Raw genomic sequence first — 25,428 nt, 5'->3', positions numbered from 1 at the left:
GACATTTGGCTCATTCTTTATTGAAAAAAAAACAAAATTAAATAAAATAAAAAAGAAAACATAGATAAATGCATTTCAAAGTTACTTCTGACATTGGCGCTTTGCCAAGAACAAGAACAAGTGGAGGACTGATCCTCATTAAGTTTTATTTAAAAATAATTTTAATGATTTATTCGATTTGTAAAATACGCAACTGGAACAAAGAATAAAACATTCTTTGCTTAAAAAATAATACATCAACATCATCATCAGCATCATATTTATAAACTAATATTATATCTTACAAATTTAAGCACTGCAAATTATTAAAACATAAATTCGGCATTATACAAACATTTGTGTGTACGTATACTCTTATTATCGCAATTTGCTTACAAGTAGGTTTGTTTATCAAGTCACTGGATATGCTTCGAAAGACTTTTTTCTTCTTTAAACAAAAATAAAATACAAAAATGGTTAAAGCTTAAGATTAGTTTAAATTTAAGGCAATTTCCCTAAGCGGGCACTTATTCGGTATAGAAGGTAATAAATAACTATCTGCAATTAATTGAATGCAGATAAAGGATTCTCATCATACGCAACCGTATTCATACCAAATACTATTGCTTTTGTCTTCGGGTCTTTTACGGGGCAGTAGTTTATCATCGGCAGCGGTATTTCCACTAGGAGCTGCCCCGCTGCTGCTGCCGCATCCACTGCCGGCGTTAGGGCTGTCATTCGTTGCACTATCGGTAGTCGGGCCAATCATGGTGTTTATTCGATTATACATAAGAAATGTGGACGGATTATCGTTTGTTTGTGAGGAATTAACATTGTTTGTTGGGGTTTGAGCTTCGGATGTGTTGGGTGAAGGTGATTGTGTGGAATCGGCTATTTTTTGATTTTCATCAATCAGGTATACCGTTCTGCGGCTGCCAGCGGTGCCGAGAGTTAGGCTGCTTCCTGTTACATCGGGTGCTTCAAGCCTATGTCAAATAGAAAAGATGAATATATTAAAAATGCATTTAAAAACAAACTTTTTTTTACAGAAAACATGTAAACTTAGAACAAAAGTTGTGAGGTCTGGAGGGGGATTATATACAGATATAAAAATTGCTCTTATTTTAAAAGACATTAGAACCAATAGATTAATTTAAAAGGTTCGATTTTCTGCTTTTGTATTACAAAGCAGTAATGAAAATTTAAAAAATTAGGTGGCGCTACAACTCTCGTTTATGTAAGTAATGTCAAGTATGGAGGAGACCTACAGTTTTTGTGCTGTTTTATTTGTGAAATCACTTTTCATGAGAAGAATTATTTTTGGAGCATTTGTCAATTCACCGAAAGATGCAGTTCTTGTGAAAATAAAAAAGATAATGTATTGACCACTGAATATATACTTATGTGTATTGAAAAAATTAGGATTTCCTTCGGCTTTTTTGGTCACTTTGATCGTTGCAATGAAACAAGGTTGTTACATTAGCTTTTCCCGACGTTTCGGCAGGAGTTGCTGCCTTTATCAGGAGAACTTTATTACACATGAAATATAAAACACATAGTACAATATTGTGGACAACAAGAATAAGAAAAAACTTACACTTGTGAAAAGATACTTTGTATAGATAGGGACTGAGACCATAATTCTGGCATAACAATCCTCCGCACTAACTATGACGGCACAATCACTACGACATTAAATACATGAACTTCACAATTGAACAAATCCTCAAAATGCGACTTATCATCATCATCGTGGGTTCGAAAAAGGATGTGAATTTGCGACATTTAGTTTTCTGGTATAACCAAAGTGCGAACCGGACGACGTGCGTCGGTGCTACAAATGACATCTTCACACGATTTGTTCATAATATATATTTGCGGTAGACGGATTGAAGCGTCTCTAGATTGTTCTTATTAACATATTCCTCCAATAAAAATCCCTAAAATTATTCTATTCAACAATTCAGCATCTTATATCGTATTTCAGTACTTGCAGGACTTAAGTTTTGTAAAGAAGCAGCTTAAAAGTTATAGTAAGGTTTTATTGCTTAAAAGATATTTTTCAGAATATAATGTTCTGTGTTGAAATTAAACAGCCCGGCTGATTCTTCTATGTTGTTATCGGGTACTAACATCAACTCAAGAAATTTGAAGTCTTGTACTACTTAAAATTCATACTATCTGTTGATGTTTCCTGCATCAATGCATCAGAATCTTGAGAAACGAGTATAAATTTCACACAAAATAATGTATAATAAATATTATGCTAAGCACAAAGGCTTTCTGAATTGACATGCAGATCAATGGACTGGTTCAGACAACACAAGGGACTTCATTTGCAGTCAACTTCATTCTTTGAACGTGAATTCTAACCAAGGCAACTATTAAATTTTTTTAGTGTCATGAGTTTCAAATTCAGAACTTTACTTCACAAACCTCTACTTTAAATTGAGGCATTGAGAGCAGTAGTGGCGTAACCCTCATTTTTTCAATTTTGAGTTTATTACATTAACATGACCAACATTAAATTTTCTTTCTGTGCAGAAGTGGCGTAGCTCATATTTGTTCATAAACCTACACAAAATTGTTGGAACATTGTTTCTCCACGAAATTTTCGTAGGACTTCTGCATTATGCATTTTTTTTTTAATTAATATATTCCATGCATTTCTACACTAAAATTGTACAGTAAGCTAAATCAAACATGAACTGCATCTTAGAAAAGCGGAGTCGGCTAGAAATGGCATTAGAGATGGTGCGGCAAAAGCAAAGGAATCTAATGACACTTGCGTAATTGCATATGATCTTATGAAAACCTTGCCAACTCCAGTCATTTCAAGGGGTGTGTGCTATTATAAGAGGCAGCTTTGAACAAATTGTCTAGGTATCCATGACATGATAAAGAACAAAGCTTACATGTATATTTGCGATGAGTAGGTTGGATCAAGAGGTCCCCAAGAAATTGGCAGCTGCTTATTGCATTATATTTAACATTTTGTGAGTACCTCAAATTTAGTTATGTACAATTGAACACTGACCAGTGTGGTGGGCAAAATAGGAATATTTAGATGTCCGTTTTGTGCCAATATATTGTTTCGCATACTATCTTGTAAATAAAATTGATCACAAATTTCTATTGTGTGGCCACTCTTACTTACCTTGTGATCAAGACTTTGGTCTTATCGAAAAACAAAAGAAGTATTTAAACGACATTTTTGGCCCTATGGACTAGTATAAGGTTATAACATTTAGGTTATAAGACATTTTAGGCCACTGGTATAAGGTTATAGCAGCAGCAAGAAAGAAGGATCCATTTAAAATTATTGTTAGGGATGGATTTGTGATGTTTTCGACGAAATTTTTTTAAACAAATATAACATATCCAAGATTAATGTTAATAAAGCGAAAGTGGAATGGCTTAAGATTCAATGGCTTCAATTTTTGAAAAAGACCCTCTTCAATATTTTTTTACAATTGCAACAATAACGAAGACGTGCTTTTTAATACTGTGATATTAAAATAGAACATCTGCATTAATCACAGATCTCGAATTACTGTTTCTAAAAGCAAATGCCGTAAATGAAACGAACAAGAAAGATTTACTCGACTTACTTAATTGTATTCCCCCGAGTTACCAGGACTTTTATAAGAACTTGACAACTGTTTCTGCAGACAGAGACGTTAGTTTAGTTCAATACGTATATGAGGATGAAGAGTGATAGTTACATAGCAGTCTTAACTCATAACTTGTTACTATTTTGTACTTAGAAATTCATAATACAAAAAAAATTAAGCACTTGTATTTTTAATTATTGGTGTAACCAACTTACTTTTTTAAATAGAAGTGGTGTAAGCCACATAAAATCCAATAAATTACACATTTACAGTAAAGATTAAGATTTAAAACAAGAGATATTTATCCAGATATGTCATAGCTGAAGTTTATTAGCCATTATTTTAAATAGGAAACCAATAATAAACTAATGTTTTTCTTTAATTTCTTTAACCGTGATTTCCTCAGTTATTACAATTTGGGGTTACGCCACTTCTGCTCTCAATGCCTCAATTCATAGTACAAAAAATAAAAAAAACATAATTGACTACAAAACATTCATAAGGCAAGCTACAAGTCCATCACGAATTGTACTTTATATTGTAAAGAAATATTACTTCAAATTCCAAATTGACAAGGAACCTTTTTACACAAAATATTAAATGAAGCTGTGTTAAAATAAATAAATCATAGCATAACAAAGTTCAACCTTGAAGGAAAAGACATAATCAACTGTCATTTTGACAGAAGTACACTTGACTTGATAGTAAGGAAGATTTTTCTTGACTAACTTTCCATTGAAGTTGCCTTAATTGAAGGATGCATTAATGCAAATTTTTGGCAGCTGGCCAATCAGATACTAGAAACTTGCCTTACTTTCAACATTGTATAATATATTTACTGTAGTACTATTATGAGACGAAATTTTGTATTTCATCTCCAAAACTATTGAGGGCGCGATTTTTCGTTGATTTCAAAGCGGCTTTTGATTTAATCGATAGAGACGCCCTTTTTTACAAGACGGGTCTATGAAAACAATATGACAGCGATATGGAACGGTAACGAAGGATCCAATTGGTTTAAAACATCGACTGGAGTCAAGCAAGGATGCCTGCTAAGCCCACTCCTGTTCTCACTTTTTTTTAGATGACATCACATCGGCTCTTCCCGGAGGAATAATGTTTGCTGGTATCAACATCAAAGCGCTTATGTATGCGGACGATATTGTAATTTTAGGGGAATCACCTCAAATGCTGCAAATGATGATAAATAAGCTTAAAATATATTGCGACCTCTGGAACGAACCTCACAGTCAATATCGACAAATAAAATATTTTGATATTTCGAAACGGATCTGGTAGATACACCAGAGAAGAGAGATGGACCAGGAATAATGTTGCACTGGATTTGGTTAAGGAGTTTACCCCAAATCTTTCATTCAAGAAGCACCTGCAGGCAAAACTAATAGATTCGAAACAAGCCATCAACTGCAACTGAAAGGGAGTGCTGGGGAAAAAATATGTAGCACCAAGTGCAAAATATAAACTTTTCGCAGCGGTGACGAGGTCGATCTTATGCTTTGCTGGTCAAGTGTAGGGATTTCTACAGTACGAGGAGTTTGAAAAGCTTTTAAGAAATTTCCTCAAAAAGATATTAGGCTCCCTGAGCATACACCTACGTATATGCTGCACTTAGAGACCGGAGTCCCGCAACTATATATTTTAACGCTGAAGATGCATCTAAACTATATTAAAAAGGTGTTGGCGCTTCCAAATCATCGACTACCTAATGCCATTGTGAGACAGCTGCTCCGAGAGAGGTCAGAGTTCTTCGTAAAATGGTCTCGTTTGGAGGTGCTACAAAATGTTCAGCTAGTGGAGAAACTTGGACCCGACCTTCCAAATATTGTTAGAAAGAATCGATGCCAAAATTTTCGAGAACTTTACGGAAGAAATCAGTGAATCTCGTAATTTGTATAAGGCCTTGCAGCACAAATTTAATGAAAACAACTATCACCATTACAAGTATCCGCTAAAGACCATTTCAACCATCTTTAAAACCAGAGGAGAGCTGATATGGTTAAACTACTGACCATTTGGCCCTGAAGAAAACACGGAGTGTACTCTTTGCAACCAAAGAACAGTGGAAAACGTACTCCACTTCATAGGGATTTGCCCTGTTTTGTCACCAATCCGTTATGCGCATTGGGGAAAAAGCGTTCTTAACCAAAACTAAACTTTCGAAATGCTTAATGGATCAAACTGGAATGTTCTAAGTAGTTTTGTCTTAACTGCACAAAGATATAGAAACCAAATTCTGAATGAAGTTTTCTAATTTTGTATAAACTAACTTTAAATTCAATCATAAGATATTGATAACACTTTTTTAAATTTATTTCAATTAAATCAATGAAGCCTTTTCTCTTTTTCGGGCTGACGGCACAGTCGAATGCTCTAATATTGTGAAAAATGTAAAACAAAGACAAATTATTATTACTACTACTATAGAAACTTATGAATAAATAAATATAATATAAACAAAACCTTACAAGTGTGTCAATGCCTAAATTGGAAAGGTATAAGCTTAATATACGAGGTATCTTGATGACATGGTAGTAATTTGGACAGAATGGAAGTGTTTCTTGTGTGTAGATATCATTATGATAACATTAATTGCTTCTGTGTGACTCTACGAATCATATAGTCTAGACTATTTTACTTTTTTCCGTTTTAATCTTTTGAGGTCTTTTCTTGTAAAAGATTCAAGCATAATTCTTAGAGCATTGCATACCGAGTTTGCACCTTGTTTTAAATGTTTCTTACTTACAACATTAACATGACCATGCTTCCACATTAGTTTGATAAAGGCGGGCATTTTAATTAGCATTTCTCGGAATTTAACAACAAAATAGTCTCAAAAATGTGTACTTTATTAGAACTTACTAAGGAATTCGTAGATATTTTGAGGATTAACTGCAAGTATTGACGCAATCAAAATTATTAACGAATAGCTTATCAAGAAAAAATAACCTTTTGAAAAGAAAAGAGTCCCTTTTAAAGTAAAGGGTGATTTTTTAGCTATTATCTTTTTGGAAACATTGGTTTCACTGTCAAACATCTTCAGTTTGGTCTATTATTTAACCATGAATCATCCTACAAACGAACAACGGTTGAAAATTAAAGAAAGTTCATCGCGCGCTTTTTCCATTTTATGTTCAGTTTAATCGACCCACCGAAGCGGCTATTCGGGCTATTGTGAGTGTCAGCCAGAATATGGACTGGTTGCATCATTGGACCGTACTTCTTCAAAGATGATGCGATCGTAACTACTGCGAATGGTGAGCGCTACCGTGAGATAATATCCAACTTTGTTTTTGCCCAAAATGCAAGAGCTTTTCTTGCATGACATGTGGTTTCAACAAGACGGTGCCACATACCAAATAGCACTAGCAACAATGGGCTTATTGAGAGGCTAGTTCGGTGAACATGTTATTTGACGTTCGGCTCATGTCTATACAGACAAGTCCGCTTCAATTGACGTATAAAACGGACAAACTAAAGAGATTATATCGCACTAAATTTGTATTATAAAAAAGACAAAATGTCATATCAAAAATAAAGATAATTATCAGAAACACCCTATTGAATTGAAAAAAAAAAATATATACATATACAATATACATATATAAAATATATATATTCAAAACAGTACTAACTTTTTTAACTATCAACCGCAAAAAGTACTCTTGCAGTACTTTTTTGCTTTGTTATTGTTTTTCTTATACTCTTTCTATTTCTTGCAAAAGCATAACCGTAAAATCATTCCTCTTCAAGTATAATATGCATACACATATATAATGTCAAAACGTTTGTTGCTTTTGTCTCCCTCGATCTCCTACTACATTTGCATATTATGTTCTTCTCTATTGTCTAGTCTTTAATTATTGTTGAATTTTCCCTCATTCTAAACTCTTCCCAACTATTGAGGGGTATAAAAAAAGGGATCAAATTTAATCGCCTTCACGCCTCTCAGATGTCGCTTCGATCGTTTCTCTTCATAATAAATATATATACAATGCTTTCAAGTCACTAATGTCGCCTGAACCCATCCAATCACAATCATAACGAATCCCAAAAAAAGATATTACCAAATTATGAGTTTTTTTTTCTGGATTTATATATGTATGCAGGTTCTGCACTGATTTAAATTTGTTAAAAAAAATTATTAATAAAAGCAGCAAATGATATTTGTTAAACATTTAAGCATTAAATATTGTTTTAAAAAAGCTCTTAATTTATAAACTTGTTTTCCTTCTTTTTAATTAAGCGGTAAATTTTATATGTATATGTAAGATGAGTTATTGGAAAATTAAAATAAATTTAAAAAAACATGTTATAAATAATATTAAAATAAACTTTACCCGTGTACACTATTTCTACGAGAACTACTCAAGTCGCTCCGTTTTTGCGACTGTAAACTACTTCGGAATCCACCACGTGTTATTGAACTATCCATCAAATCACTCGGTTTTCTAAATTGTATTTCAAGTTTGAATAAATTTAATAAAACAAAAAATTAATAAACAAAAACCAAAATTAGAACTTTGTGTAGCTTGTTTTGTCCAAAAACCGATGTACGAGTAACAAACAAAACAAAACAACGAACAACAAATGTAATTAATTATAATTTATAGTCTTACCTTTGCAAACTTTGACGCATTGCAACATTTCGTTGTAACAGAGGTGTATCGGATACAATGGAGCTCGGCTCTTCTATGCTATTATCTGATTCATTGCCACCAGATTCAGAACCAATAGCAAATTGTGATTGTGTCAGTCGAGTGTCGTCAACCCACGATCTACGGTTCTAGGAAAGAAAAAGAGAGTTTATCAAATGTGATTTCGCTTAATACAAATAAATCATTGGCAAGATGTGAGGTGAGATCAAATACGTCCCACATATAATAGATAACCTTGTAAAAAAAATTGCAACAGGATTAAGTGAAGGTTCAATTCTTGCATATGACACCTTAACCTATCAACTCCTACTCTCACTTCCCGTGGTAAACATCAACTGGAGATTGGGTTCCAACCCCAGTGGAAAGTTGTTGGAGGCAGCAAACGAGAGAGGGGGAGAGGTGTTTCCACTAAGGCAGCTCTCTTATCCATACGGCAGCGGAGGAATTCCCGAGATGAAATCAACGGTGGCGTCTACAGTTCTAGTAAGGCTGAAATACTTAGTGAACACCTTATAGAGCTTCTACGACTTATTCTGAGCCCAGGCCTATAAGGAGCGGTTTATCCGGCTCACCGTCCTTGGAGTTATACTAAGGATCTGGCCCTCCAGGTTGGGGGTTGTGCCGTCGGGGTGACTTCCTGGCCACGTAAAAACATCATAGTTACGAAGCACCAACAAGCCTCGGATACAGACGGATTTACTGTTGACAACCAACGCAAGCGAATTAAGGACAACAAACTTCGGATATGCACGTGGAATGTTAGGTCCCTAAAGAGACTACGTCCGGCCGAAGAATTTGCGGAGGCCCTAGGAAATACGATGGGATGGGCCAGACAAAAAGAGGATGAAAAACTGCGATATTTACTACGGTGACTGCTACCACGAAAACCAACAGCGCTTATTAGGATGCGGCTTTGTCATTGGCGCCAGACTTGGGCAAAGAGTCTTGAGCTATAGGTGCATGAATGAGCGCCTCAAGACCATACGCATCAAGGCTAAATTCGGCAACATTAGCCTGATAAGATATGTTCTTCGAGCTCTTAGACAAAACATATGAGCAGTGTCCTCGCTACGATATTAAAATTGTCCTGGGCGATTTTAAATCCAAGCTAGGAAGGGAAGACATCTTTGGTGGAATAAACGAGAATACCAAGAGATCGCCAAATCCCTTTCCGACCGAGTTACAAGTAACCTCTCTCGAAGTTCTCTGCCGCCAACACATTGTATCGAAAACCAGTGGCAACATTGCCAAGATGCAATCACAGAAGCCGCCTCTGATGTGCTGGGTTTCAAGCAGCCACCAAGAAGGAAAGCAGCTGAAGATAAGTTGGTTAGGAGCATGCACCAATTTATCTATTAGATATGGTCGGAAGAAAGCATGCCCGATGAATGGAACTTCAGTATTGTTTGCCCTTTCCTATAGAGGAATCAGTCTACATAACATCGCCTATAAAATCTCCTCTGCCGTAATATGTGAACGTCTAAAGCCCATCGTGAACAACCTGATAAGTCATTATCAGTGTGGTTTTAGACCAGGAAAGTCCACAGTCGATCAAATATTCGCATTACGGCAGATCCTGGAAAAAACCCAAAAACACCAAATCTACACCCACCATCTTTTCATCGATTTCAAGGCCTCATATGACAGCATCTACAGGGACGAGCTGTATAGAGCCATGTCTAGTTTTGGCATCTCTGACAAACTCGTCCGTTTGTGCAGGATGACCATGGAGAATTCACGCTGCTATATAAAGGTTGGAAACAACTTAATGGGGATAAAAGCACCTTGGGTAGGTTGGAGAGAAAAGTTCTTCGTGTGATCTACGGTCCCGTATGCATCGAAGGGGAGTGGAGGAGACGATGGAACGATGAGCTGTACGGCGACGTAGACTTAGCCAGAAGAGTAAAAGTCCAACGACTAAGATCGCTGGGTCACGTAGAGCACATGGAAACCAATGCTCCGGCCCGGAAAGTCTTCGAATCTACACCCACATGACAGCGCAGTAGAGGAAGACCGCGAATCAGGTGGCGCGCACAAGTGGAAAGTGACCTCACCCAACTTGGACTGCGAAACAAGAGATAACTAGCTAGGGACCGAGCTTGATGGAGAACATTGTTGGGTGAGGCCCTAGTTCACACAGGACTGTAGCGCCACCTTAAGTAAGTAAGTATATGACACCTTAAAAGTATATTTTCACTGCTCTTGCGAGGAATGGAAAAATCATATTATTTGCGCAAATATCGTTCTGGCCAGATCAGGATATTAACAGAGAAAATGCAAACGGTTTTTCTTCCAATGTTGGTTATCTCAACTACTGAAGTGGATAATATGAAGAATGCCCATCTTTGTGGCAACTTTCCTTTATTAACAATGATCCTTTCTACATCATGTATAAAGTTTTCAATGAACAAAAATCATTGACTTTTCTTTTCCGGAACAAACTCGTCATTTAAATGCCAGTGTCAACTTTGATTAATTTTTAGCTTAGTATCGTCTTAGAACCTTCTTAAATTGTATAGCTATAATAGAATATTTTGTAAATTCCGTCAAGACCTCAAAGACAACATTTTTTTGAACTCACGGAACTATTTGACAATTCGGGTACAATTACCCCACTTACCCTGCTTGGAACGATGTTCATCAGATCCGAACTGGCTTTTTTAACTCTACGCACCAAATTACTGGCAAATGCTTTTCTATAAATAGAATTATAAAAAAAAATTTAATTTAGTTTTTGAAAACAGATAAAAAGATATTACTAACTTTTTTGGAACACAACTTTCTGATTTTTTGTAATGTTCCATAATTTTTTCTTCAAGTTTTTCTTTTTGTCGATTTAAATTATTGACTTTGTCTGTATAACTTTTCTCTTCTTCATGGAAATGTTGTTTGTCTTCAAGCGAATGCGTTAATAGTTCGTGATATTGTGAAAGTAGTTGGGAAACATTGTCCATTAGTGTTTTGCGATCCGTGTCCAAGTCGGAATTCATTTGTAGCAGCATCTTTAAAAGAAACAAAAACTAAATAAGTTAACATGACAAAATAAGCAACAAATCTTTCAACATTATAATCAATGCAGAAAAGAAAAGCCATCATGCATCTAATAATATGTTAGGTAAGGTTAGGTTAAAGTGGCTGTCCATGATGGAGTCGAACACTCTTAGGGCAGTTTAATAGCCCATTCAGTGGCGTCTTTAAGGATGGGCTCGGTGGGCCAGGGCCCCACAATTATTTGGCCCCCGAATGAATTTTTACAGGAATTATATAGAAAACGAAATAAGTGTAGTAGACAATAACAAACAGTTGAAATTCTCCTCCTCAACATCTTAAACTTCTGGCAACATGAATCCATAATCATATACCTGCACACGCTTCGAACATTATGTTAACAACTCTGCTTTCGTTCTACTCTACAGTTCTGCACAAGTGTTGACAGTACACCCTTTGACTTTTGTAATTCGGTATGTTAAAAATTGTGTTCCCATCGAAAGGTTCTTAAAATGTATACCTATGCAAGAGCATAAATCTGAATATTTGGCTGACACAATCTTGACATTTCAGGAAAATCGTGATAATTCAATAAAGGATTGTACAAGACAAAGCTATGATAATGCGTCTAATATGTCGGGAAAATATTCTGGTTTGCAAGCAAGATTTAAGGAGAAGTGCAATTTTACTACCTTTGTACCTCGTGCAGCACATTCTCTTAACTTAGTAGGCTCCATCATAATTATAAGCAAATTACTGAAGGCTTGACATCTATATCTAGAGATCTATACAAAGCTCCAGACACAAAAAGCGAATCGCTAGGTCTGTCTAAGAAAATGTCAAAACTTGTCCTCATTTTAACAGAAATTTGGAGCACAATATTAAAAAAAAATCATAAATCCAGCAAGAGCCGTCAAAAAAAACAATAACCATTAACGTTGCTGCCAATTTGCTTTGTTCACTATGTTCTTTCATAAATGGTCTAAGGGAGAATTGTGATAAATTTGAAGCGTGTGCCAAAATTCATAATCCAGATGCTAATTATGAAGACTTAATGCAACGATAAATAGTATGAAGTCCGCGTGCCACATATTTTGATGGCCCTCCACTATCCGTTTAAGATATTAACCAATTATTGACGCTATTACTTTGCAATTATAAATACGATCCAATTGCATTGTTTGACATTTTTTGTCGATTGCAATATTTGACTTTAGTGGAGTTGCAAAATTCTTGCGAACAGTTTTAAAAAAAAACCATAGAAATGTTAATGCGGAAGAACTTGAGGTAGAATGCTTGCACCTCATACAGTATTTAAAAGAATACAATCAAAATGTAAATGAAGATCTTATTAAAATATCAATTACAGTCTAATTACAGTGGATAAAATTGGGAACATATTTTCAAATATAGAAACTGCCTGTAGAATTTTGTGTATCTTTGATGGTTTTAAACTGCAGTGGAGAGCGTTTATTTTCGAAATTGAACCGGATAAAAAATAAACTTCGAAGAACAAAAAACAATGCTTCAAGATGGACTAAACAGCTTGTCAATTGCATCAATGGAAAATTAATTACTGCAAGAAATGGAATTTGATCACTTCTTTCATGATTTTTCATCAACTATGAAGAAAAATGCTCAACTATTGAAGGTTAATTAAAAAAAAATATGAAAGCATAAACAAATATCCTATTGTGCCAGGCCTCCAAAAGTCTAAAGACACCCCTGAGCCCATTGTGATACCACATGAATCTTGAGGCTTCCTCCTTAACTCAATATAACCAGTTTGAGTCCCTTACGAAACGGGAGAGGCTGATTATGCTAATATGATTGTTTTCTGATGGGATTCAGGTGCTGGAGTGGTGGTCTTGTGCACACGAGGCCGTTATGATGTCGGTATGGTCCCCTCAAGAGACCTTTCTCTTTTAGACGCAGTCTTTACCGGTCCTCGGTGCAGCGAGGAGACTTTTCTTAGTAGTAGTAGTAGGTCCAATCTTCACAACCCTGCCACTACTGGAATTAGGTATCGCTACTTTCCTACTCTCGTTGCTACCAACAGCAGAAGAGGGTCCATGAATTGCCATTACTCCCTTTTCTGTGTTAGCCGCAGGGGATACGGCTACAGGCTATGGCGCCAGAATGCCGCGGGAACTTTAACAGATACCGGTCTCATCATTTTCTTTTCTTTTTTGTTTACATTCATACTTGGTCTCACAAGTTTCGAAGAAAGAGAGGTCCTTCTGTAAAGAGATTCGCATTATACAGATAAGGCTAGTTAATCCGGAGGTCGCAAGGTATCCGGATACTCCGTTAGAGACTGATCTTTTTTTTAATTGGGCCCCAGCCAGGCTGATCATCGGCACGGGTAGTTTAACACCTTAGATCCAGCCCAAAAAAGATAAGAGGTGGTTGGAAAGGAAGAGATATGGTAAGGAGTCAGTTGATGTCAAGAACATCATGCTGCAGGGAAATGATAAGTGCAATGTGTCACCTGTGCAATAAGGCCAATAGGGAAACCACCTTCAAATGGGGAGTAGGCTATTATGATAGCAGTAGCTAAACGTCAATCGGAAACATGGACGATGGATGAGAAGGATTTCACATTGAATTTGACATTGGCAGCTGTTTATAAATACCACCCGAATTTTTGTTGTCCATTGTACCGAAAGCCCATTTCGTAAAATAACCAACAACATTTTGATGCCCGAGTTTAGTCGTAAATTGTTGGTAGGTTAAGTTAGGTTAGGTTAAAGTGGCTGCGGATCTAGAGAATTATTTCTTAATTGCCGAACTATTTTGAGCTTTTTATAAAGCGAAGAAGATATTTTATATCCTTATTAGCTAGTTCACTGGGATTATCAAAAAGGTAGTCTCCCAGATGAAGTCTGCGACTTAGTGAAAGAGCAGGGCAAGTGCAGAGAAAGTAAGAGATTGTTTCCTCTTCTTCCCCATCCATACAGCTCCTGCAGAAGTAATTTGATGCTACACCAAGTCGTATTGCGTGTCTGCCTATAAGACAGTGTCCCGTAAGGACACCTATTAGGGGTCTAATATGAATTCTGCTTTAAGATAACAAGCCTTTAGAGCGCTTTAGGTCCAGTGAAGGCCATATGAGTTTTGTGTGGCTGGGCACGTTGGTAAATTGTGCCACCTACAGTTTGTTATCGTAAGAGGTGCTTCTTTTAGCAGAAATTCTCCCTTTCAGTCGAAATAGGTATGACGGTTCCATTTTAAGCGAGTTTATCGGCTCTACAATTTCCTGTCATGTCTCTGTGGCCCTGCACCCAACAGAGGTGAATGTTAAATAGCTGTGCCATCTCCTTAAGAGAAGATCGGCAATCGAGGGCCGTTTGAGATTTGGTTGAGACACCGTCAAGAGATTTAATAGCAGCCTGACTGTCAGAGAAGATGCGGATATCAGAAGTTGATATCACGTTTTCTCTTAGAAAATGTTGGTAATTAATTGTAGTTCGTTTCTCATTACAGTACAGGACTATTGAAAATCGACTAAACTAAGAGATACACATAGTTTGAGAACTTAAAAACAGTAGTAGAATCCAATTTTTATTTATTTATTATTGTCACACTAGATTCTTGGTCAATATAAAGCTTGTAAAACTTATAACCTTTTATATTGATTAATAACTTTTAATTCCTTTGATTCAGAACTTACCTCACAACGTTGCATTGCTTTTGTGTATTCAACTTCCATGCTCTTAATTTGGTCGCTTTTGGCATTTGACTCTCCAGAAATTTCGGTATTTTGTAATTTAAGTCGGCTATTTTCAGCTCGAATCATTTTGTATTGTTCCTAAAAAAAAAAAACAATTAAATGTCAAACATTACAACCCTACTAAGAAAACAAATCTATCCACAAACAAACCTGAATATTTTTATATTCATTCTTAAACCGATCACTAGTGGCGAACAAACTTCGAAAATCATCAGTTAGTTTCGAGTGTTCTGTGCGTAAAATACCCAAGTCATCGACACTTGCTTTCATTGTAGCATTTTGAGCTTTCAATTCGTCCAATTGCTTCTCCAGACTCTGCGAACGTTCTTTGAGCTCTCGATTTTCATTTCGCACATCCCGAACAGTCACTTTTATTTGCTCCTTATCTTTATTCAACGATTCATATTCTGCATTGAGCTGATCATGCAAGCACTGCAGGGTCACTTGATCATTGAGTAGATTCTTGTGCTCATGTTTAAGAGTTTCCAGCTGTTTTAAAAGCAAATCTTTATCGGCCGCTAGTTGGGAATTGGCCAGTTGCAAGGCTACATGTTGAGTGTTGAGCGAAGTTATCTGAGAACCTAGAGTAGCAACGTCCACATTCAATCGAGCGTTTTCTGCCTGCAGACCTTCGTTTGTAATCTGCAGCGAAGAGTTCAAAGTATTCAACTGTGCAATGTTCTCTTGAAGCCGTGATGTCTCCTCTGGCACGGCGAGTTTAATAGAATGTTGTATGCTATAGGGTTCATCAAATTCGCCAGTTATCTCGATATTCTTCTCGACGGTGAATATCTCTTTCCTATGACAAAGAACACACATATCCGATTTGGAATTTTGCTGCCTTGTCACATTCAGCATTATTTCTCGGACAGTCTTGAAGGTTTCCGGATTTCTCACCAACTTCTCAACAACATTTTCCACATTTATTTCAGAATGTTCAATTTCGGAATTATCTAGCCCCAATTTTTCCAAATTGTGTTTAACTTTGTTTGTGGCCAATGTTCCTGATACAAGATCATTGCGTAATGTATCTATTGTCTGCAAGTCAATTTCACGCTGAGACACTAGATCTTGATTTAGCTTTTCTAATTCCAATATTTTCATTTGAGCTTGAGCAGATTCCTCAAGATCCCTGGTGAGTCTCTTTACTTCCTTCGATTGACATTCCCCTATCAAGATTTTCTCGTCCAATTGAACAGCCTTCTCTTCGAGATTTTCCTTTAACTTAGAGACTTCTTTGATTAAGCTTGCGTTTTCACGATCCAATGCAGAAACTTTAGACTCCAGATCGTACAATTGGTTGCGAGCAGCTTCCAATTCAGTTGTTCTGCTCTTAAGTTGTTCCACTTCTTTTGATTTAGTTTCAATCAAACGTTCCATATCGTCGGCTCTTCGTTGTATGCTTTCGTTTAGCGTTTGAATTCTTTGCTTTTCTTTGTTCAGTGTTTCTACATGCTTCTCCAAGTCAACCATTTTACTACGATCAACGTCCCGTTCTTGACTTTGCCTCTCATATGATTTCTGCCGTGAATCTATGGTGTCTTGGAGTTTTTTGTTCTCTTCCAAAGCGTTCTTGAAAACATCCTCCAGCTCTTTGTTCTGTTGAGACAGACGATTGATGTTTTCTTGCATTTGTTCGATTTTCAGGGATAATTTCTTTTTCTCTTTTTCCAATTCAAGAATTTTATTTGTCGATTCATGGAAGGATGACTCTTTAAGTTGATCGAGCGCTGCTAGCAGGCGTCGATTTTCCAATTCAAGTTTAAGAGCTCTTGTCTGAAATGAAATTGGAGGTACTTTTGTAGTTTGTCTATGGTTGGGTTAGCTGGTTGGATTACTTACCTGGGCATTATTTGTTAACTGTTCAGAAAGACTGTTGTCTCCAGAATTGCAATCGTCTTCGTTTTCTGATAGTGATTTATCAATATCTTGACTTGTGTTTAGGTTTTTCGCAACCAACTGCAACTGTGTATTCTCCTCGAGTAGTTCCTCTAGCTTCGTACGATCAACATCCCGTTCCAGAGCCATGTCGTTTAGTTTTTGCTTATATTTTATTATTTCCGATTCGAGGGTCATAACATGTTCACTACGTTTGCGTGAACGTTGCAATTGGTCTTCAAGCATTTCCCTTTTTGAAAAATGAAAATTATTTTTAAAAAATTGACACGATTAGTTTTCGGTTGATGCTTTACTTTGTTTCTAAAAGCATTCGATTGTCTTCTCGTAGTTCTTCGACTCTAGTTTTGTAGAATTCAGCATCGGTAAGTTTTTCCTTGAACTTCTGGACTTCGATTTCGAGTCGATCAGCTCGATCAGCACGTTCTCGCAAAACATCAACTTCATCTCTGTAAGCCGATGCTCTTTTGGCTTCAGAATACCATTCCTGACTCTGTAGATGAATTGTAAGTTATTTGTTTTTGATAACATTTACTTTGGAAATATGTAGAACAAAATTGGAATTTTGGCTTTAAAATTGAATTTACCTCTGTTCTAAGTTTTTCATGTTGCGCACTCTTGTGTTCGAGTTCCTCCTTCGCCTCGAGGAAAGCTTCCGATTTTTCTTCCCTGGAATACAAAATTATATATACAAATATTAATGATACTTCTGTGTACTAATTTCTAACATACAATTCTTGACGTAGTTTTCTTAATTTTGACTTAAGGTCGGCCAATTCAACAGCCATGTGATTACTCTCTGAGCTCGATGAAGGTGATGTAGTCATTCCGCTTGCCGGCGATAGTGGAATATTCTGAGAACTATCAGTGCCATTCGACTCGGGTTCAGTTGCAACGGCTGATATCCATTTCATGTACATAGCATCACGTTCTTTTGTTAAACGCAATATATGGGTGTACATATCTGCGGGGGTTAGCAAATCAATAGATTCCTCAGTTAGTACCAAGCTATGATTATCAGTGACCTTGACGAAGAAAATTCATTGCATTGAAAAAAAAGAATTCAAAATTGAAATCTAATTAAAACAAGAACCTGTTTAATCAGCTCAACAATTGCATGTTGGGTATCCACATCGAGTTCTTTTATTCGACCTATAAATAGTTCTTTATTGGGACACTGAACTGCAGCGCCAAGCAGTAGCGTCAATAAAACTTTCATCTGTTCCAAACCATGTTTAGATTCTGCAATATAAAATAACGTAAAATTAGAAATAGAAACAAGAATCAAAATATTTTGAATTTTTAAAACTTACCAGGATTAAAGCCTATGGTGTAAGAATCGGGTAGGGCTAATATTGTCTGACCGAATTCTTCTTCGAAGAGAGATTTTAGATTTCGCACAATGCACTCAAAGTTTCGTGCTCTGGCAATACAAAGCGACGCACCAGTTAAACCATTCAGCTCAGCTGGATGATTTTGCGGCTCCGGGTCTATTTGAAGCCAAACACTATGGATAATGCTGCCATCAAGAAGGGAACCATATCCGGATAGAATTTCTGGCCTTGGTAAACATGATTCCAGCTAAAAGAATGAAGATTTGTTTTTGAATATTAAAATACGAAACATTTTTAAAATAACGTGGATATTTTTCCAGGTAATTGTATTAAATGTGATATATAGATCAGTGGAACTTCCATAAGTCGAGCTCTCAAAATGAAAGAAAAAAAATCGAATTATAGAAACTTCGATTTAAAGAAATGAGACAAAAGTTAGTCCATTGTTGCTTTTCCAACTAAAAAACATAAACAAAACTAGGAACTTATGTGCACAAGAACTAGTAACCCGTTCGAGTCAAAGAAACTATTTGCCATAAAACACAATCTTAAATAATCCATTTATAGAGACATTCAACTTACAGAAGTTCGAATTATGGAGGGCAAGATTCTTGAAAATCAGATTGAAAAATCAAAATTAACAATAAAATTTTGAGTTATAGAGAAATTCGACTTAAGGAAGTTCGAGAAATGGAAGTTCGACTGTAGTGAGTTTGTCGAGAAAGAGGTTACACAGGACTTGATAGAGTTGTTGTTTCATTACAAAATGAAATCCATACAAAGAAACAAAGACATTTCTTTGTATTTCGAGTAAGTTATTGGAAACGCTTGTTGTTTAAATAAAATTATAAATGTACATCGATCGCAAGCTAATTGCAAGAAGAAAGTTACGTGACAAGTCCATCGGATCCTCCTTATTTTTGTTTACCAGCCCTACTTTGTATTTAGATTGATGATAGCGTCTACGAGTTGTACTTTTGACTTTTTCTTCGAACTCGTATAAGAGTTTGGATGGCCCTTTAATAAGGAAACCTTTCTCTTGGATAGATATGTGAGTACCAGCAGAATCATAGTGCTAAACAGAACCAGTTTAGTTGTTATAATTCATTTTCTGGATTTAAATAGCTTTTCAGAGCAGCCACCCTTTGATTTCTTTTTCAAGTTTGGTGTCTATTTTTTGTTAGGATTGCTCATTTATCCTGGTTTTTTGAATAACTTATCACAGTTGACACCACTATTTACGTATGTTATTGCCTCACGAGTATTGTGTTTGATCGATCTGAATATAAGAATTTATGGACTGGGGAACATGGACCCTATTTTTAAGGAAGGGGAGTTTTTTAGCTATCGATGGCGGAACGGACCTGGATGTTAAAAGAAGAATAAACAAAGCCCGTAGTGCATTTGGAATCCTTTCTCCGGTGTGGAACTCTACCAAAATATCGCTACGCACCAAGTTGAGACTCTTCGAATCCAACGTCAAATCAGTGCTTTTATATGCTTCTGAAACATGGAAATGCTCTGCCAACATCGCTAGCAGACTACAAATTTTCGTTAACCGTTGTCTGCGCTCTGTTCTGAAGATCCGGTGGCCGCAAACCATTTCTAAAGTTGAGCTGTGCAATAGGACCGGACAGAAAAAATTGGACGTAGACATCATGCAACAGAAATGGCGTTGGATAGGCCATACACCGAGAAAACCGGACGACAATATAGCAAAACAATACGTCTAATGGAATCCCCAGGGTAATAGACGCGTTGGAAGACCAAAGACAACTTGGAGGTCACCAGCTTTGAAGGAGGCTCGGTCTCAAGGTATTCAATCGTGGCCACAGCTGAGGTCAGTTCCGGTGAATCGGGATAGGTGGAAGGATCACTGCTGTACTTGCAGCCGCACAACATATAACTTGAGAAAAAAAACTTTAAGCAGTTTAGAGCCGTTCTTTTTTAGTTTAAAAAGGAAATCAGGTCTTTGATTAAATCTACAGAACATTCTGGCACAAGTCAGGGGATGATGTATTAGAATGTATAGCCTGTTTTGTTTTGCTTTATGTTTGATGATATTCTCCTATTACTTTCTTTTTTGTAGTATGGGTTTTAAATCCTTACTGATGCTTAAAGCTAGTCCGCCCTCTTGTCGAAAACATATCTTATGGCATTACTTTCGTTCTTAAAAGCTATGACCGAAAAGTTTAAAAAACTGCAATGCGCGACATAAGATATTTAATAATTTAGTTGGATTTTTAAGTTTTCAGTGACTTACTTACTAAAGGTGGCGCTACAGTCCTGTGTGAACTAGGGCCTCACCTAACAAACTTCTCCATCTATTTCGGTCCCTAGCTAGATGGCTCTAGTTTCGCGCTTCAAGTTGGGTGAGGTCACTTTCCACTTGTACGCGTCACCTGATCCGCGGTCTTCCTCTACTGTCCTGTGGGTGTGGATTCGAAGACTTTCCGGGCCGGAGCATTGGTTTCCATGCGCTCTACGTGATCCAGCCATCTTAGTTGTACGAATTTTACCCTTCTGGATAAGTCTGCGTCACTGTACAGCCCGTACAGCTCGTCGTTTCATCTTCTTCCCCTTCGATGCATACGGGACCCGAGATCACACGAAGAACTTTTCTCTCAAACCGACCCAAGATGCTTTCATCCGCTTTTGTCATAGTCCATAGCACGACGGGCATGATAAGGGTCTTATAAAGCGACACTTTGGTCCCTCGAGAGAGGACTTTACCACTCAATTGCTTTCTTAGCCCAAAGAAACAACGGTTAGCAAGAGTTATTCTAAGTTTGATCTCAACGCTGGTGTTGTTTTCTGCGTTTACAGCGGAGCCTAGGTAGACGAAGTCCTTGACTACCTCAAAGTTATGTCTGTCGATGGTGACGTTTTGACCAAGACGTCGGTGTTGTATGTCCTTTCTTGACGACAGCATGTACTTTGTTTTGCCCTCATCAACCAATAAACCCATTTTTGCCTCCTTTGCTCAATACTCACAAAAGCCCAATTGACATCACGCTGAGTTCTTCCGATTATGTCAATGTCATCAGCTTATGCCAGTAATTGGACATACTTTTGAAGGATAGTGCCTCTAGTGTTGACGTGTGAGCTCTGCACTATTCTTTCAAGCACGATGTTAAAAAAATCGCATGACAGCGCATCACCCTGTTTAAAACCTTTTTTGACATCGAAAGGTTCTGTAAACTTGTTTCCAATCTTTATGGAGCAGCACAAACGGACGAGTTTGGCGGGTATGCTTTAAACTAGACATGGCTCTATACAGCTTGTCCCTGTAGATGCTGTCATATGCGGCCTTGAAATCGATGAAAAGATGGTGGGTGTAGATTTGTTGTTCTTGGGGTTTTTCCATGATCTGCCGTAATGTGAATATTTGATCGACTGTGGACTTTCCTGTTCTAAAACCCACTGATAAGGACCTATCAGGTTGTTGAAGATGGGCTTTAGACGTTCACACATTACGGCAGAAAAAAAAAATTTTATAGACTACGGCGATGTTAAATAGACTGATTCCTCTATAGTTGGTGCAGTTAAGAGGGTCTCCTTTTTTCAGGATCGGGCAAACAATACTGAGGTTCTATTCATCGGGCATGCTCCTAACCAACTTATCTCCAGCTGCTTTAAATAGCTCGGCATTCAAGCCATCCGCTCCAGCGGCTTTATTAGACTTCAGCTTAGATATGGCAATCTTTACTCCGTCTAAGTCTGGAGGACGGGATTGTTGGCTTTCGTCGTTTATGTTGAATGGATCATCATCCTGCCTGACAGCGGAATTCGGTTCGTCGTCGCCGTTATACAGTCTGCAGAAGTGATCTTTCCATATCCTCAGCATTGACTGTGGTTCCACTTTGATGTTTCCACTTTCGTCCTTGCAGCCTTCGGTTCTAGGTTTATGTACATGTGAATTTCGTTTCACCAACTTCATTCCTGCTTTTAAATCTTTCAACATCTTCGACCACACGCTTCTCATGCTCTCTTTTTCCTTCTAAGAAGTCGGTGTTCCTCTCGCCTCTTCTGCTCATAGAGCTCATGAGCAGCTCTCGTTCTTTTATGCAGCGCCGCATTTGCCTGCCGACATTCCTCATCAAGTTTTCAATGACTACTTTTTCTTAACAAAAAACATCGTTATTTAAATTTCTTAAGTATAATTGGTATGGCCTGTTTGGGCGTTAATTAATAGGAATAACAATAAGTGTTAAAAGAGTTTATACTGCTCTATAAAACCACAACCTTCTTTAAGAATGACGATATACAAAGTTGCATATTCTATCCCATCCATATTTTATATATTAGGTCGGGTGCAAGCTGGTGCAGAATAACACTTATGGCATCTGTTGGGTAGGATTTAGAATTCAGAATGATAAGCTTGGAAAGCGCTTCCATTGAAGTCTTTTCTTATAAGAACTTTTATCAGACTTGCACGAACTGCAGCATATTCTAAAGGTTCATTATTCAGGCACAGCCTATTGTAAAGTAAACAATACAGATTGCAAAAGTCGTCAGTCGCGGAAGGTACCTAATATGGCATACAGATTAAACATTCTTCTTAATTTGAATACAAAAATACTGTTCCTTCATTGACGAGTCTATGTTGATAGAATCTGGTAGGTATTTGGACTTTCTCTTGTTCTGAGATACATAATTACCCTATCTATTGTTGGTAAAAAAAAATAAAGAAAAATAAACTGCGAAAGTTGGTCTTTGTATAAATTAAATCACCAAAATATGTAAATTTAGTTCTAACTTCGAGACATGAGTGATCATCAACATCATCTTGCCAATAGTCCACAATGAAATAAAATAAAGTTAAACAATGTTATTTTCTACAAAGAAAAGGCGTTCTTAAATTCAATTTTAATATAAATTTGATATTCAAAGCAGACATTTAAAACAAAATAAAACAAATGTTTCACAATGAAAAATGTATTTATATTTTTATACTCACCCAAGATACAAGTGCCCCATTAAGGAATTCATCTATCTCAACTGGGGTAGCAGCCATTTCTTCTTGTTCTTCTTCTCCTCGCTAAAAATATGTAACACAAGCTCTTCTTCTTCTGTCCGTTCCTAATCCAAAGAATTTAGTGGATTCTCGAGGTCTTTTAGGTTTTATGTGTTTATTTGACCATTGTTTTATTGATTATAAGAAATAACTTTTTATCTTTAACTGAAAGTTGATTTTTTTAAAACAAAAATCACATCACGTTGGTTATTTTGCAAAGAATTCAGTTTCATAGTTCAACAAAAATGAAATGTACACATTACAAATTTATTACAAGACAGAAAACAACCATCCAACGATCCAAAATCCAACACCAAACTTCTTTTTCGTTGCACTTCACATCGTTTTGTTCGTGTTTTGGGTTTGTCAAGTTGGTAAGCGTTTGACATTTCGTATTTCGAATGTTCGAAAATTCAAATTTCGGATATAGATGCGGACCTAGGGGCATTTGTTTTTCCTTTTGAATGTAAATTTTGAAAACAGTATTGGTTATTATTACTTACTTAGCAGACAGTTATAGCTACCATTGGTTTTCTACATAGAATATTTTGTTTCCAGACTTAAAAGCGATTAAGAGAGTAGCATTTATAATCATAATGAAGCTTATCAGTTGAAGAATCTGTCTACTAAAAAAATACATTATTTAACCCAGAATTTTTCTTTAAGTTCGTTTTTCAGTGATAAAATCGTTGCAACGAACAGCTCTATATTTCAAAGACCAAAAGTGTAAGTTCAATATCGGCCTTTGTATATAAATTTGAATAGTACTTTCGTGGAACACAACATTTTGTTACGGAAGGTGAGCCATGGGGGCGCTGTATTTACAAAAATCACGTGTGGAATCTAAGAGAGCGACTGGAAGTATAAAAATATTGAGAAAAATAAATAAAAAAAGTAACTGTAAGCAAAAATCAGACGTTACCAACGTTACCTGAGACTTTTTTTAATTCACAACTATCAATGTAAAGAAGGTGTGCATTTACAATACATTTAATTGTGTGTGTTTTAAATTTTTGTTTGCATTTTTTTGTTTGTATTCATTTGATTTTAGATTTTCTATTTTTGTGAAATCTGAAAATTTAAAAGCAACGTTTTCAAATTTAAGTTTTGATACAATGCTTCGTTGTGTAACCGAATGTGCTTTTGTTTTCACAAAATTCATTGTAATCGATTAAAAATTGACACCGACCGACGACGAACGCTTCGAAATTATATTTTTTTTTTTTGCCTGTTTGCAAGTTGTAAACAAAGTGTGACTACCCTCTCGCTCTAAAGCTAGGATAGGTTTACTGTTCCTACTAAAAGGAGTTGATTTGTAGTGTGTAGTGTATAATGTTCTCCTTTTCCTGTGTAAATGTCACTCGACAGTGATATAATTGCGTGACATTTAGCACTTCATTATAGGATGTATCAGCGGTGGAAAAGTGCAACTCTGTTGCCGCATATGCATACACAAACACGCTTCAGCTTCGGCTGTGTTACGATGGACCTGCTTCGATGTTGCTTTGAATGACATTTCTATTATTTCATCCCTCTAAAGAGCAAATATCTTTTTTTTCAGCGCTTGAGCTTTCAGTCAAAGCAAATGTTCAGATAATTGAACTAGAGCTTCCGTTTGGAGTCACATTACGTTCTTTTCTTTACGATTGTCAAAGGAAACGTGAGGCTCCATTGTAATAGCATGCATTAAATTCCTATGGCTTTGAACTCGTAAACGTTGGCTGAATCACAAACACGCTTCAGCTTCGGCTTCCTCGAGGTTGCTTTCAATGGCATTTCTGTTATTTCATTCCTCGAAAGAGCAAATATTTTGTTTGTTGACATTTTTTTACAGCTGTTGAGCTGTCAGACAAAGCTAATTTTCAGATAATTGTTTCCATTACATTACGTTCTTTTCCTTACGATTGTCAAACGAAACGTGAGGTCGAAGCTAAATTGTGATAGCATGCATTGAATTCCTATGGCTGAACTCGTAAACGTCAGGTGAGTCAACGCGTTGACTCTCTGACATCCTAAAAATATCTAAACTTTCTGTGTCAATGCACCGTCAACGTTCACAGCGTCAATGCTTAAGACGTTGACTATCACACTATTAGACAAAATGATATTTATTTAGACCAACGTTATTTTTATTTTTTATATGGAATGGTGTGAAAAAATGTTAACATTGGTACAATGTAATTTTGAATTT

The 25,428-nt window shown here is 36.6% G+C and overlaps 1 protein-coding gene across 2 annotated transcripts; it reads right to left on the bottom strand.

Annotated features, from left to right (window-relative positions):
* LOC129945505 (girdin) lies at nt 1–23,572 on the bottom strand. 2 transcript variants are annotated; one of them, XM_056055289.1, is made up of 14 exons: nt 23,181–23,572; nt 18,200–18,467; nt 17,980–18,128; nt 17,619–17,911; nt 17,474–17,555; nt 17,183–17,379; nt 16,833–17,118; nt 15,141–16,766; nt 14,931–15,068; nt 11,033–11,271; nt 10,890–10,965; nt 8,231–8,397; nt 7,952–8,062; nt 1–965 (listed from the first exon to the last, which is right to left on the bottom strand). In XM_056055289.1, the coding sequence occupies exons 1-14, from the start codon at nt 23,235–23,237 to the stop codon at nt 572–574; spliced, it is 4,083 nt and encodes a 1,360-aa protein (XP_055911264.1). In that variant the 5' UTR covers nt 23,238–23,572; the 3' UTR covers nt 1–571. The 2 variants fall into 2 exon arrangements, with proteins under 2 accessions (XP_055911264.1, XP_055911265.1); XM_056055290.1 differs by lacking the exon at nt 7,952–8,062.
* Nucleotides 23,573–25,428: the final 1,856 nt, after the last annotated feature.

The sequence above is a fragment of the Eupeodes corollae genome, chromosome 2 (genome assembly GCF_945859685.1).
Source record: "Eupeodes corollae chromosome 2, idEupCoro1.1, whole genome shotgun sequence".
NCBI lineage: Eukaryota > Metazoa > Arthropoda > Insecta > Diptera > Syrphidae > Eupeodes > Eupeodes corollae.
Note: the sequence above shows the minus strand (reverse complement) of the source record. Positions and strands in the feature narration are given on the sequence as shown.

Bases quoted from the DNA above. Each gene is read 5' to 3' on its own strand.
- LOC129945505 (XM_056055289.1), bottom strand. From the start codon at position 23,237: ATGGCTGCTACCCCAGTTGAGATAGATGAATTCCTTAATGGGGCACTT. The intron at 8,398-10,889 runs GTAAGTGGGGTA...TTTCTTTCCTAG, and splicing joins TGAACATCGTTCCAAGCAGG to AACCGTAGATCGTGGGTTGA. The intron at 966-7,951 runs GTAAAGTTTATT...TATTTGACATAG, and splicing joins CGTAGAAATAGTGTACACGG to GCTTGAAGCACCCGATGTAA.